The 16,426-nt window shown below is 35.6% G+C and overlaps 1 protein-coding gene across 2 annotated transcripts in view; it reads right to left on the bottom strand.

Moving 5' to 3' along the window:
• The window catches only part of slka (STE20-like kinase a), a 105,844-nt gene that overhangs the window by 45,312 nt on the left and 44,106 nt on the right, over positions 1-16,426 (bottom strand). For both annotated transcript variants that reach the window (XM_039734423.1, XM_039734432.1), the window contains exons 2-6: positions 11,459-11,623; positions 7,412-7,460; positions 4,836-4,985; positions 806-878; positions 409-603 (exon numbers count right to left, since the gene is read on the bottom strand). In XM_039734423.1, coding sequence (XP_039590357.1) covers positions 409-603; positions 806-878; positions 4,836-4,985; positions 7,412-7,460; positions 11,459-11,623 — 632 coding nt within the window. The remainder of the gene's footprint in view (positions 1-408; positions 604-805; positions 879-4,835; positions 4,986-7,411; positions 7,461-11,458; positions 11,624-16,426) is intronic.

The raw sequence follows: 16,426 nt of genomic DNA, 5'->3' as shown, positions 1-16,426 counted from the left end.
AGCACAGGGATAAAATATATATTTCAGTAAAGCAGAAAAAATGCACCATAAAGAATATTAATATAATGGAAGAAAAAAAATGAAAACTGTTAATGAGCTGATGGCAGGTTAATTAACAAGTAGCACACCCAGCCAAGGAAGCCATTGTTGTGCAGAAAAGCTTATCACAGGCTAAGAGAGCTAGATCTGCAGCTTGTACTTTGATTCCAGTGTCCCGAGTTTCTCTCTCACCGAGATGCTGACTAATTAAAAACAGAGTGGTAGAGTCGCCCTGTGTGATTCCTTACTAGCTACAGTTTTGAACAACAGGTATCTATTAAAATTTACAATTAGAATGTCAAAATATTATTATTTGCTTAAACAGTTATCATTAATGAGAAAACTACAGACTTTAGTGATGAATCGTACCATTTTGAAGGTTGCGCTAATGTAGGAGGCTCTGCTTTTGCAATTTTCAACAACACTCTCATGGGGTTAAGTTCATGATGTGGTGGTTCTATTTGTGCCATTTCAATTAATGTGATTCCTAAGGACCAAACATCGGCCTTATAATCATAGGGCCTGTCTTTAGAGGTTTCACACATGACTACTTCTGGTGCCATCCTGTAGAGAAACAAACAAAAAGAAAATTCCGATTTTTGACTATCAGCATTTTTAACAAAATGAGCATTAAAGCCATGACAAAACTCAATATCTGAACATTCACATTAAAATCAATTGCACTCTTTCAAAATGATTATAAGTGATAAAACTTGAAACAATTTTTAATTAGATTTTTTTATCAATAAAAAAAAAAGTTATTTACCAGTATGGAGTTCCTATAAAGGAATCTCTTCGTTGGAGGGTTCGAGTATTCTTGGCAGAGACACCAAAGTCCGCTACAAGAAAATAAACACAGTACGTGATTATGGAAATCTTAAAGTTTATTAAAAACAACTGAAAAAGTAGTTCATTAAGTTATTCTGCTTTTAATGGATAAGTTTGGTATGTCTAAAGTCAAAGTTTTATTTTTTATGGGTTCTGTCATTTACCTCTGACACTTATTTTACTGTAAAGTTCTATTTAATAATTGTATTAAAATATCACAACATTCTAAGTGGCTTTCAGTTTTGGCAGCCAGGACACTAGTTCAGACATGAAATAAACATACTACAACCTAATTTACATGTACTTTGAATTTGATAACATAACAGAATTTCAGTATTCAAGACCAATACCAGTGAAATTCTGTCACACTCAAAACCTATTCGATAGCACAGCAAAAAGAGAAATCCAACAGCTTTTTATTAGAAATACCTCCACTATTAAAGTGAACAATATTTTTCCTTTTTCTGTAATAGAAAAGATAAACACTAACACATTTACATTTATTCATTTGCCTGACGTCTTTATCCAAAGTGACTTACAACATTTGAGACACAATTGGTTATATTTCTTTTGTTTTTCCATTTGCAGTACACATAGGTGAAGTATGATTTTAACCCACAACTGCAGGATTGGAAATCCAAAGCCTTAACCACTGTATCACTCAGAAACACTAATAACAGCAGCTTTAAAATACTAGTATACTCATCAAATACTTACCCAACTATCAAATCAAATTTTACCTGTCACAAATTATATACATAGTACAATATGCAATGAAATGCTTAGCTGTTCAACTCCAAAAACTGTTCCTTTAAGAACAATAAAAATAAAACACAACTTTATAAAAATACAAAAATCATTAACAGAAATATAAATGTGATAATCAATAACTAAATGAATAGCTTAACAACAAATAACTTAATATAAAGGAGTTAACAATAGGGGATCATGTAATTCTAGGCACTTTCCTCATTCAACAAGCAGATGGACCATGGGAAAAAGCTCCCACTCTGTGTCTCTGAACTGTACACAACTTTATACACTCAACTCCAGCGTAAAATAAACCTCACATTGTTCCAGTATGGTCCTGAAGTGTCACACGCTGAACTCTGGCCCCAATCCAGGTAGTTCAGCATGTGGTGGGTGCTCCCAACCACTCTACATTCAAAAATCATTAATAAAATTATACATACTGTATGTAATAAATAATAATATAATAACTAAATTGATAACTTAAATAACTTAATCAGGAAGAGTTAACAATAGGGCATCATATTTCTAGACACTTTGTTTAACTTGCAGATGGACTGTGAACACAAACTCTTCCTCAGTCTTGGGACTGAATGTTTGCATCATTAGCTAGTTAAAAACTTTAATAATAGTAATATTTAACAGATGAGTCAATTTGATTCAATTTTAAATGACAGAAAATCCTGGAGCTATAATTTTCCTAATCTACCCTTTTTTTTGAATACATTTGGCCAAACTTTAATTACCTGCATGAAGTCAGCTTTACATTACTCCACTTTACATTACTGGCACTCCATGCCATTCTACACTTTCTGCTAACTGGCATAATCACAGTGCTTTGTGCACAAAATACATTTTATTTTGGTATTAACAAATGAAGCAGCTCATTTCATCACCAGTATAGGCAAGCCATGCCACTTCATCTCAAACTTGCCTCACAGCTGATTTTAGTAATGCCAGTCTGCGCAGTCTCATGTGCATAACAGTGCATGATTTGTTTTGCCTGCAACTGTGAATTATATAAACCAGTTAGAAATCTGAGGGATCCTCATCTATGAACGTGTTTAACACAAACAGAAAATTAATGCAAAACTTCTATTCCTTTTTGGGGTCTGTGTAAGACAGTGATTGATGACACTATCATTTTGTTTCCCCTTACAACTTTGTGACAATACAAGTTGAGCGATTAAAACTCAAATCTGATCGAGCTATTTCTGAACTAACTTCGCAATGGGATAATTGGGGTAATAACAAAAGCCAAGCTTTTTTTTTTTTTTTTGATAAGTATTAAAATTTCTAAACTTAAAAAAAAAAAAAAAAGCAATTCCAGACATGACTTCTGCCGTTTTTCTTTTCAGCATGTGGATGAGGTGCTATATTATTTCTTCTTCAAAGGAAAATTTTCAACTGGGAATCTTCTATTTCCTGCTTGTCTCAGTTTAGGTAGTTCCATCTTTTTAAATGATTTTTTTAATCTCTGTTCTGTTTTCATCTGCCACTTCATTTTCAATTTAGTTTTATGAAATTTGACCATTTACATTTTAGGTTTTTTGGTGACCATTGAATAAACTGTGCCCAGACTAGAGAGGGTTGTAGAAACAAGCCAATAGCCCCATAGACAACAGTGTAAGGCTATTTTTTTGTGCTCCAGCCACATACAGAGTTATCTTCTAGATGTATAAAATGTGTTGTAACCCATGTTGTAGCCATGTCTAGTTGTTCAAGGTGCAGGCAGTTTACTTTGCCTACATCTGGCATTTTAAACCTTGGATCAAAACATTCACAGTCTCCTAGATAGTCAGTAAATAGCTATGCCAGCACATATTCTTACACTTCATGTTTGACTGAGGTAACAGGACAGCTGCAAAGTTAAAGTTTGTTAAACAATGTAAGCTGTCATTTTATCTTCCTTGGTTTTGCTTTATTCATTGTTTCATGGTCCTCAATCTTTTCATAAAATTCTTTATGAAAGCAGTTTATTTGTATTTTCATTTTTTTCACCTTTATGAGTTCCACATGCCACACTGCAATGTCAACAGCAACATACTTGCCCATGTTACTGTCCTTGCTTGACATTCTGCCTGGAATTAATGTTCCATTTACTAGCTATTCTTGGCTGTGCAAGGGTTACTTAATTGTTATCCTTCTATGTACTGAATCACATACACCTAGATTATTAAAAATCACTCAGTGTTGATTTCAAATTACTATAAATCACAGTTCTGTTTCCACATTAGTGTCTAAAAGTAGAAACACATTATTGGAATGAAAAATTACTACCAATCAGAATTGTTTTCTCTTTATAACAATTAATGCTTCAAACCATTTATTCATGATCAAATACACCTTTATCCAAAAGACAGCATCAGACACAAGACCGAATTAAACCAAGACACAAAAAATGTAGTTAAAAAACACAATAAATTGAAGAAAAAAACAATACTACCTCCTCCATTTAGCCACCCGATATATTCAATATTCTAATACTGCAAGCTCCACAGTATACTTAAAGTTTGCACACCAGTATATAGCATTTTTTTCATTTTTCACAGAAAGAAGCTTTTCCTCCCTTTAACCAGTTATTGTTTGCATATAATTGAAAATATATAAAAAAAAAAAAAAACCAACTTTTTTTTTTTAAAGAAAATGCTAATTATTACAAACTTTCTCAGCATGATGGGTGATCTAAGTTGTCCAAAACCTCCATAGTGCTGCATCTCCTATGTAAACTTTCGGTAGGCAATTTAACTGTTAAACTGAAAACTCAAAAGTTTTGCACATTCAAATAAGCACACCAAAATGGGAATATTGCTCACTGTCAATTAATTACATTGTTGTTATTTTAAAAATAAAAGAGTTGTATTTAAGTTCATTTCATTTTACAAAGGTGCCACACTATGATTAACAGAAAAAAATGGCATAGTAAATGATATTTATTTTAAATTACCAAGAATGCTAAAATTATTCAATGAAAGCAGCTATTCATGTCTCTAAATAAAGAATATACTAATACTTCTCTCTTACTTATATTTAACTTTTTATACTACTACTTTATAATAAACTCTCTACATAACGTTATACAACAAACTGCATTTTTAAAAGCATTCAGGATTTGTCTGATTAGATTAAGCCTTTACAAATATGAACATTTTTTTTAAAATAACATTTGAATGAAAAACTTGAAAGATAATTAAAGGAATACCTTATTGCTTTCTTACCAAGTTTAATATCACCGTCTAACGTAAGAAGTATGTTTCCTGCTTTCAGGTCTCTGTGGATGACTTTATTTTCATGCAAGTAAGAGAGTGCGTCCAGGGTCTGTTTACAAACCACACGTATTTGTGGTTCTGTCAAAGGTCTCTCTAGTTCTATAATCATGCAAAAAGGAAGAATAAGTGAACATTAGCCAACATGAGATAATCCTAATGTAATATGGAAAAACTGAAAATACAAAAAAACAAATAAGTTTTCCATTCCAGCTGTTTCCAGAAATTTTCTTTACAAGATAAAATGAAACAATGAGGCTTTTCTAGAATAAATTATCAACTTGATTTACGAAGTTCAACAAATGTAAAGGTCCTCTAACGACGAACATGGAAACTCTATACAGACACTGACCATTTAGCAATCAAACCTGAACAAATGGCACTGAGCAATAATAATAATATCTGTGATACTTCAATTGACCAGCCACTGATCTAAATCAGCCAATTTCTACTACAAAAAGCTTGATGAGTTTTTTTTCCCCAACATCTGCTTTTCTAAGCTTGATGGTAATTTAGTTGTGGTGCTCATTTATGCAAAGTACTATGGCAGTTAAGCTAGCAGTGGTGTCTTTTTTTTTTTCGGAAGTGAACTTCCTTAAAACAAAACAGCAAGACAGACTTTACCAGAGGGAGAGAGATGACCAGAATATTAGCCTTTACACTACTATTAAGCAGAGCAATAAACAGAAGAATTGGGCAAACAACAAGAAACGTTACTTTAATGAACTCAGGTCTTTTTATTTTGTCCTTTGTACTATATATTGTCCTTTGTACTTTAACATGGCCTTTTTATAACTTCATTTTAATCTTAATTTAACTTAATCCTGATACTCTATATGTTCAATCTCCTCAAAATAACTATTCATGGTGGCTCTAAAATCGGTACTGACCCCTACTCTCTTTTCTGTTTCTTTTTCCGTTTTCTTTGTGGTGGTGGCCTGCGCCACCACCACCTACTCAAAGCTTCATGATGCTCTAACAATGATGGACGGATTAAAAGGCAGAAGTCTACGTGACCATCATCATCATCAAGCCCTTCCGTGAGAATCCTAAATCCAAAGAGGACTGTTTCATTTATGTTAGGTAGAATGCCCAGAGGAGACTGGGCGGTCTCATGGTCTGGAATCCCTACAGATTTTATTTTTTCTCCAGCCGTCTGGAGTTTTTTTGTTTTTCTGTCCCCCCTGGCCATTGAACCTTACTCTTATTCAATGTTAATGTTTGATTTATTTTGTTTTATAATTGTGTCTTTCATTTTTCTATTCTTTAATATGTAAAGCACTTTGAGCTACTGTTTGTATGAAAATGTGCTATATAAATAAATGTTGTTGTTGTTGTTTATTTAAAACAGGACTTCTTGTCCAAGTTTTGACAGTGAGGGAGCGTGTGTCTAGTACAGAAGTTCACATTGTAAATTAAAAAAAGAAAAGACAAAGAAGAACTTAAAAGCTGCTTAGTAAACAATAACCATTTTAGCTTAAAAGCTAAATTTTTCTATTTTACTTGTAAACTTGTTTTAGTAAGCTAGCTTTGTATCTTCTTGATGGCTATCTTATGAACATTTGATAGATTTGCAGCTTTTTTCAAGACTTTGTACTGTGTTTATTACTTGTGTGTGCCATACAGTATACATTTCGGTTACAAACAAGTACTGCATAATGAAAATGGTATATTACATCTCAAGAATTAGGAATGTCAAGCAAGTATACTGTAAAAATCACACCTGTGTAAATACAGGAAAATAATATTTTAAACAGCAAAAAAGTGAAGTAAAAATAATGATTAAAAATTATTTAAAAACTACAAGTACAAGAGACAGAACACACTCAGGGAAATCTTACCTATATGTGTACTGAGTAAAGGAAACAGGAAATGGAACTAGCATGAGCACAAGTATGAGGGATGCGTGTCCTGGGAGGAAGCTTGTATACTTCTTTGAGGGCATTAGAAAAATAATAACAGAAGAAAGAGTGTAAGACCAGGAAGGATTTACCAAAGGTTACAACATTTCCTGGCCACTAGAGGAAAATAATGGAAACTGTCACCAACTTGAAAAAGCTGAGATGTTAGTTGGGTAGCTGCACAGGAGCTCTGACCCTTCAAGGACAACTACAGGCTTTGGAATAGATGAAACATCAGGACCTACTCAGAGGAGTTCTAGGATGGTGTTCCTGGAGAAAAAGGAAGACCACTCCTGGCTCAAAACCACTCTCACGTCAAAGGCTGAGTGTAGAGAAACAGGAGGAGGGTGGGATAAATGTTCAGCTGGTCTGAGGTAAAGGTCCAGGTTGTAGTGAAGGGTGTGGAGGTCCAAAGGTCATTTAGAGAGTCCCAGAGTGGCTGTGGGTTTATTTACATATTTTGTTTTTTCTGCTATTCCTATATTTATTCATCCTTGTGGTAGCATTTTCATTGATTTGCACCTTCTTGATATTAAGTGTTATCAATCACAAACAGCTTGGACATTTAATCTAAAAATAATCTATCTTGCAAATTAAGAGCAGATGCTATGTTGACCAAGAACTTACCTAACATGACTGCATCCACAGCTCCTCCAGCACAAAATTCAATTAATATCTATTGGTGGAGGGGAAGAAAAACATAAATAATTTAAATAAGACTTTACTACAGATTTCAACATAGAATCTCTAATATAACAACCTGAAACTGTTGAATGGAAGCTTCAGATTATGGATGGACAATATATAAAAATCTCAGGTTGATCAATTGCCTCTTTAAACATCACTGATTGATGAGATGTTCACTTGGAGTGGAACATAATTTTTTTACTACGGAAGCCAACATTGATTTGTTGCAATTCCTGTAATGTTCAATTTGGCCACAGGGTGTCACTGTTTATAAGCAAGAACTAAAACAACATACTGTACAAAAGTACAGGCAGTCCCCGGGTTACATACGAGATAGGGACTGTAGGTTTGTACTTAGATGAATTTGCATGCAAGTCAGAACAGGTATATTATTTTAATAAATGCTGTTGTTGACTGACTGTAACCAAGTGCTCTGCCAATGAATGATGGAGTGTCACCTCTTTCTGACCTTTTTATTATTTCTACTTTATTTTCAATGGTGATGGTTTTTCTCTTTTTTACTATATCACCAGCACTTGCATCAGATTTGTGTTTCAGAGACATTCTTGAAGGGTGAAGACAAAAGGTTAAGATGAGCTCTTCTGAACAGCACTGTACACGTTATCACAGCAGGAAGGCACCAGACGTCAACACGTCTGATGTATAGATAGGGTGGTCCAGATCTCCATCCATCCATTTTCATTACGCTATAACTTATTCAGTTTATTACATAGAAAAATCACCCGAAAAAACCTGGACCATCAAGAAGTGAGTGAACCGACGACATGAAGAATCATCTTCGCACCGAACTGGAATTGTCCCTGCATAAATCATAGTCATCCAGACGATCTGGATCTGCATGATTAGATCTGGACCACCCTGTACTGACGAGACAACTTCTTTGCTATGTGCGTAACAGTACAAGCAGACCTGCTATTGAGAATGAATGGGGGCAGCGAGGGGCGGTTCATCACCAGCCCACCTCACAGTCACCTCCACTATAGTATGCTGCCTGCAGTGTCCGCCGCACCACCGCCCCCATTCAACATGCAGCCATCCGAGGAACACTACAATGCTACCCCATCGCCGCCCCGTTCACCCTCAATGGCCTCCATTCAGCCACAACCGGGTCACCACTTGCAGCATTACCATATGCCCACCGAGAAAGAACGGGCAGCCGTGTGTGGTGGGCAGGCAGTGAAAATACTGCGCGAACAGCGACATCGCCCCTTCCAGCCTCTGTCCAGCCTCAGCTAGCAGCATCCCCAGGCTGAAGATGAAGGAGCGGCAGTTACTGAGGCGCATGCGTTGCAGCTGCGTCCCTGTTCATATGTCGTAGGTCGGATGTCCGTAACCTGGGGGCTACCTGTACTTTATCTGAAATGGCTATTCTGTGGCTTCACAGCAAATTAGCAGGGCAAGCCAAAAGATGTAGATACAGTTATCTGTCAACTAAACTAAAAAAGATTGCTGTTGAAAAAGATTCACAAACAAGGAACTGCATAGTCATTTACACAGTCCACCATTTAGTGGACTATGCTATGCAAATTTAGACACTGTTGCTTAGCACAAGCGCTAAAGGCTTGTCAGACCAGCCAATAGCACTTATGGTACTTCTGCATTTAGAAAAAGCATACATCATTAGCAAAGTAGGGCAACACAGGTATATTGTACCAGAAATAAATGTTAATAAACTATGTTTGCTTTATGGATTCTGTCCAAAGTATTGTTTAAAGTCAAGCTTTCATTTATTCATTTTTTGCCAGGCCACAAACATCAACGTAAAATCGATAAAAATGGTTTACTAGGATCTATCTAGTATCTGAAATTCATTCCCCAAGGCTTTACTAAACTCCTCCCACAAAAAGGGTATCTCACAACCATGTAGTTATTGTAGCAGATGCAGTAATAGAAGTATTCTACTGTGGAATTCTTACGTGCTTGTCCAGCCAACTTGTTTACCAATAGGTCACAGAATTCTGTTCCCAACAGGGACAACAGACCTTTTGAACATTTTGCCTAGAATATACGGCTTCAGATCAAATAACTGATACAAATCCATATTAAGTATTGGCACAAAATATTTTATCATCAGGTATATTTTATATACTGTACATATATAAAAAAGGGAAAAAACTGTTATGAACTAGCCACGGCAAACACAGAAATTCAATAAAACTAAGTGTATCAGTAATTCTCAAACTGACCAATGAACTCTCCTAGTAGTACGAATATCAATAAATACTATCCTTTTATCCAATGGGCATACAGTCTCTAAAAAAGCTAACTACTCCCAACATTTGTTAGCAGAGTAATCGTTCAACTTTTTTTTTTCCTGCAGATGTATGTCATAATGAGGCAACATTTCTGTCCAAATTCAACTCTATATATATTCTCCAGCTGCATGTTTGCAAGTATAACCCACACAAATGAGAGAAAGAGCATGCCCCTTTAACAGACAGTCTGAGTCTCACTGATGTTGTAATAGTCAAGTTCAAATACATATACAGTAGACTATATTTTTTGAAACTCCCACACCAAATCTGAAATCCATCTTCCAATAGTTATGCTCCACTAGTTAACAGACAATTTCCATTGCCACCGTATTTTTGGCTTTGTCCTATTCTATTTGTCTTAAGTGTGGTATCCCAGTAGCTAAAGAGGTAAAGGCTGGCCTGGGCCATCCCAGCCACAACAGTGAATACCGGGCTGGTCTAAAAGCAGCTCAGTGATTGATTTTAATGCTGCTACATAGAAGATGACTCAAGAAGTAACAGTTTCCAGATGGAAGAAAGATAGCAAGTGGGTGACAGACAAAGGAGTGGGGCACAAGGGAGAACTTTATTGGAAAGTGGAAAAGTCAACCCATTGGACTGAAAGGAAGCATGGGGGCGTGTTTCACCTTGTGTGAACCTTCTACTTTGGTTTTTCAAGGTCCATTAACTGAATATCTTTCTGTAGAGTACCAGTCTTAGTTAAGGGTCTGATGGGCAAATAGAAATGTTCTGGTCTTTAAAGACCAGAATAAAGTAGAAGATCCTCACAGAAGTAACAGTTTACTTTATTGATATTACTTTTTACCTGCAAAATTCCAAAATGACCTACAAAATAATCCAAGAAAAAATTAAATGGTTACATGGACTACTACTGCTGGGCAAGATAATAATGTGACTAAGAGGGGTTTTTAACTTTAAATCTTTATGTTTTCAGAAGTGGTGAGCAATTTAACTACTGTATATAAAATTACATTTTTGTATCCAAGCTATGATGAAAAAATGGCTCTGTTAAATGTTAAAATGAAAAAATATATGAAAAATGGTGAATGTCTTACACTGACTAGAAGACCTTGTCTATGTGTCTGATTCTGTATGCATAAGGCAGTGAAAAGATAAAAGCTTATTTTTTTACTTAAAATTAAACAGAACTAAAAATACTTAAATTACAACTTTAATCCTTAATTCTAACATAACTGGCAAAGAGACACAATGAATTGTGGTCACAACTCAGAAATAATCCTTCCTGTTTGCACTTGTGCTAAAAGTAAAAAAACATGTAAATGCCTGGATTAACCTATATACAATTACATGTTTTCATAGATTAAATATAAAAAACAGGAAAGAAATAATAAACCACACCAAGTCTAACTTTATACTCATGCCAGGATTGTACTGTACACTGTAAACATATTTATGGCACAAAAGCATGTGGTGCCCAGTTTGACTTCTCTTAACCTTGTAAAATCACCAGTTACTATTGTATATGGTATGTTAAAAGTGATGCTCTTACTCAAAGATAAAGTATTTCAAATTATACTGTTTCGAAAATGTCTTTATATGTAATTGTACATGATAATGCTCTTATTGACAGTAAACACATGCTTGAACATAGAGGAAATATACTTGTAATGTACAACATAATTCACAAAAGACATGCTTCATCTACGTTTAAAAAGAAAAAAAGTCTGCTCAGAGCACTATAGCTACTTACCCAGAGTTTACTTTCATAATAAAAAGCATCCAGAAGTTTAACTATGTGAGGGTGGTCACAGGATGCCAAAATGTCAATCTCCACCATATAATCTTCAAGTTCCTCTTCTGTCTTTGTGTCAATCACCTTAGCAGCAGCCAATATTCCATTCTGTTTATTTTGGGCCTACAACAAAAATGATCAAATGCCTTTAAGTACAAAAAAGGTAAACTTTATATATTTATAGTTTATAGGAGACTTAAGTATGTATTACTTTATGTGTAATATCCATTCACAAGACTTTATTAAAGGCCGCAAAATTGTGGGAAAATATACTTTTGTGGGGCACACTTCAAAAATAATCAATCTATTATAACAATAACAGCTAGCACACCACAATGCCCAGACTAGACAGATGCAAACATGTGCCCTGCAAAATAAGAAGTGTACTAAATCCATGTTGGGGGGATTTATAACAGATACTAAATAAAATATTGCATTAGCAAAAGGTTTCTAATGCACTAATAACTTTTCCTAAAGACAAGTTCCAAATGACAAAACACGTCTAAAATAAGACACTTCAAACGGATTTGAATGCAGATCATTTTAGGACTTTTACTGTTACTGTGCTATATAGCATAACAGCAACAAAATCCTTTACTATTACATACACATATGACAGCATAGAAACAGCTCTTAAGTGAAGTTACTAATTTTCTTATAGAAATGGGTGTTATTTTTGGCAACAGCAGGTTTGTAAACTTCGAAGATAAAATCACTTTGATAGATTCTGTTCATCTAGAGAAACCACAACTAACCAGTCATGCTCAACAAGAATAAGCCTTCAGTTTAACTAATAAGTACCTCTCAACGTACCTCTTTTACAAAGTACCACCTAAAGCAGGGATGCACAACACTGATCCTGAAGGGCCACAGTGGCTATCGGTTTTTATTCTGACCATTTTATAATTAGTGACAAGTTTTTCCTGCTAATTAAATCCATTTAATTGATTGGCTATTTATGACTCAGACCCTTTAATACCAAAATTACCAGAGCCTACAAAAAAAACTCGTAGATCCGTCCCACCTTAAAATGCTTCGCACCTCTCCGTCAGCGTCTTTTGTCCTTTAAATGTGCTGATAAGCAGCAAACAGCAAGCAGCCTGCTATCACATCCCCTTTCCCCGCACAGCTTTCTCAGCTCAAGTCTGTTTACCTGCGTGTCAGTTGCTTAGAGTTGTATAGTGTGAGAAGTCCAGCAAAATGACACCTTTTATAAATACTATATCGTTATTTGGAACACTTGCATTTCATGAGTGTTCCGTGTCTACAATGATCTATATGAACACATCATTAAACCAGAAACGTTTTTCATGTTTTAGTTATAACTGACAAAATGTAGATATGAAGTGTATAATGTGTGAAGCCTGAATTCCAAATATCAAAGAAACACTTTCACAAAAGGTACAAATATAAAAGAACAAATGCGCTTCCATTCAAAAATATAACTGCTGAAAAAGCACCCGCATTAGGGTCCGACATTGACACGCAGCTGCTATGACAGCTTCGGTGGCGCAACAGTAACAACTGTTGACTGGTAATCAAAGCTTCGCAGGTTTGATCCCGGACAAGTCCATTTTGAGAAGTGAGCTGCTCGCATTGTTACTATTTTAGAATAAAAACATATATTTGATTCCAGTCTGTAACAGCCGGTGTAATTTATGATACTTGTAAAGGTTAGCTTTGTTTTTTTTTTTATTCAATTTTATTCTCTCAGCTGCGTTCACTGAGAAATTTGTGCGGGGTGGGGGATGTGATAGCAGGCTGCTTGCTGTTTGCCGCTTATCAACACATTGAAAGGACAAAAGACTATGACAGAGAGGTGCGAAGCGTTTGAAGGTGGGACGGATCTATGAGTTTTTTCGTAGACTCTGGTAAATCTAGTGTTAAATCAGTGGGGGAGGGAGTGAACATCATCTGTCTTGGAGGGCCACAGTGGCTGGAGGTTTTAATTCAACTCAACTGCTTCATAAAAAGTAATTTACTTATCTCACTTTTTTTAAGATTTTGATCACTTAATTGCTTATTTTAGTCTTAAACTGCTTAAATTCACTGTTTACAATGATCTTTATTAGCAATAACATGCAAATGACAAAGGAACCAGCAGTTCTCCATCTAATAAAGTACTGAAATGTACTTGTCCCTTTTAGCTTTCCAGTCATTTGAATATCATCATTAGAAAGGATTCAAGAATGACCCGACACTGCAGAGTTAAACAACTAACAAGTCATGATATTAAATAAGACCTATTATTTCAAGGATTTTTTTCTAATTCAGCAACTGGATTGGAACAAAAACCTGCAGCCACTGCAGCCCTCCAGGACCAACGCTAATTGCGCTTGACCTAAGGCATAAATTGTCAAATAGAATTTGCAAGTGGATGCTTTTCATCCAGATATAATAGGAATATTTCCAACATCAACAGCCTTCGGCAATCTACAGTTGACCCTTTAGATTAGCAAATTTGATATTAATGGTTTTGGTTGCGAGATGACCATGAACAATTAAAATCAGAATATTTTTAGAGCTTGCTGAAAGATCACAAAAAACGCACAGATGACACATAAGCCAAACAAATATAAACAATACTGAAAATAATCTGCATGATATGAAATCAAATAATACATAAATATTAGTGTTTTGTAACATTTGTTAATGTAACTTCATAGTATATCATTAGCATTAAACATTATTTTTGGCAACAAAATATGGAGATCTCCTCCCAGCTGGTTCACACTATGCGGGTAATCTCTCTCAAGTAGTATTCTTCCCCTAACTCTCAAAAATGTGAAGGGGCAGCTATAAATTGCAAAATTATAATTTTAACTTTTGCAAGAAATGTCAAGTTCGAAAGATGGATATAGAATCTTCAGCACAAGATACTACAAGCTAAAAATGTAATAAACTTTGCTTTCCTAAACAGCTTGTCCATAGTCAAAAATGCATTTTTAACTAGATTGTTTTAAAAAATTAATGTAAGTTTTTAGTGCGCAAGAAAATCTTTAAAAATTAAAATTAAAACACAAACTTTTGGTCAACATTGTCTTTACCTGCTTTTATTTTCACTGACCTCACACTCCTGAAAAGGTATTGGAGGATATAACCAAATTCTAGGTGAATACCAAAGTCAGAACACTTGCATGATTTAATTTGTTTTCTCAAATTTAATCTACAGTATATTGAGAATCAATTAATAATAATAAAAAAAAAGCAATTACCCTACACAGAATAGTCTTTCAAATATATGAAGATACTGCAGTTTTTAAATTATTCTAAAGAAAGTTAAACTCGGTTAACTGCAAGCACAATAGGTTTGGGTGAGATTACATCACCACTTTTCAGTAACATATCAAAGTGCTCATTGTAGATATGAGGTTTGCTGTTGGTAATGATTTTTTCCCTTTTAATCCAAAAGTTTTCAGAAGAAGGGAAACCAAATACATATATGATTTAAGAAATAAGCACACATTTCTTTTACATATATACTTTCTGTAAATTTAATGAGATTCACTTGTTCATACATTTTACGGAAACCAAACAATTTTTAGAATGATACTATAGCATTCAACAATGAAAGCTACAGCCTAAATGCTATGCAAATGGTCTTCCACATGTGACTGCTTGAATATTCCGGGTTGATTTTGCGACTTCTCTCATTGCGCTATGTATTATAGTTCACTCACATTCCCCTTGTTCCTTGTGTAAAGACTGTGAATCGAAAGAGCAAACACCAGACACTCCTACTTGACGAAGGTATTTTCTACTTTCCTTTCCATATCATCTTCAGCATGTGTCAACAATTCATTTCAATTCTTAACACAAGACTTTTCTTTCGCCCTATTAGCAGGGGTAGGATAAACCAAGACAACCTTCATCCACTGTGCCAAGCTACCACCTCAGATTCTCTCTTCTTCTTTAGCTTGTGGAACTGCCAGTCTGTAGACTTTATTTCAGCTTTCACTACCCAAAGAGGTTTCCAAGTAGTGGCTCTGACATAGACATGAATTTGACCATAAGACACAGTAACGCCAACAGCACTTTCCAATGCCTTTAACTTCTCCCACTCATGCCCCTCTCTGTTAGTGGGGGGGGGGAATAGGTATTCTTACTTCCAAGAGCTGGCAATATCTGGGTAATGTATGCAAGTTCACTACTCTTGAATTCCATGCTATTACTGTCTCCTCTCCAATTAACATGACGATTGTTGTTTAAGGTCCTCCAGATTTGTTCTGGATCTCCTTGATGAACTGCTCTCTTCTCTACCAGATGACAGGAGCTCACTTCTAATTATCGGGGACCTGAATATCCACCTGAACAGCCCTCCTGCTGCTGACTTTCTTGCTCTTCCTTCCTCCTTCAACATTACATAGCTTCATAACCCACCCACTCACAAGACTGGCAATCTGCTTGATCTCATTCTCTCATGCAACTGTACTCCCACGAATGCAATTGTCACTCCTCTATACACTTTTAAGCACTTTTTCATTCAGTTCTCTCTACTGCTTCCCTTTTATCCTCCCCCCACTATATCCCCCGGCTGACATCTCTGCTGCCTCTCACCTCTCTGCTCTGCCTCTTCTTGACCACTTCTCTCCTCACACCAACACTGACAAAGACACCCTATACTCAACTCTGTCTTAACCATGTTTGTCCTCTCTCTTTAGGCATGCAAGCGAAAGACCATACCATCCCTGGCTTTCTGAAAGCACTCTGCAATCAACGGACCAACCTCAGGGCAGCTGAACGAAAATAGAGAAAGTCAAATGCTCCAACAGACCTGGCCAAGTGTCAGTCCCTTCTTACATACTTTCTTTTACCGCTATCAACACATAGGTAAGGTTCTATCAGTTTAGAATTAACAGTTCTACCAACACATGCACTTTAGCTGTTCAATTTCACTTCCCTTCTTAATCCTCTTTCATCTCCTAT

Source organism: Polypterus senegalus, chromosome 1 (assembly GCF_016835505.1).
Source record: "Polypterus senegalus isolate Bchr_013 chromosome 1, ASM1683550v1, whole genome shotgun sequence".
Taxonomy (NCBI): domain Eukaryota; kingdom Metazoa; phylum Chordata; class Cladistia; order Polypteriformes; family Polypteridae; genus Polypterus; species Polypterus senegalus.
Note: the sequence above shows the minus strand (reverse complement) of the source record. Positions and strands in the feature narration are given on the sequence as shown.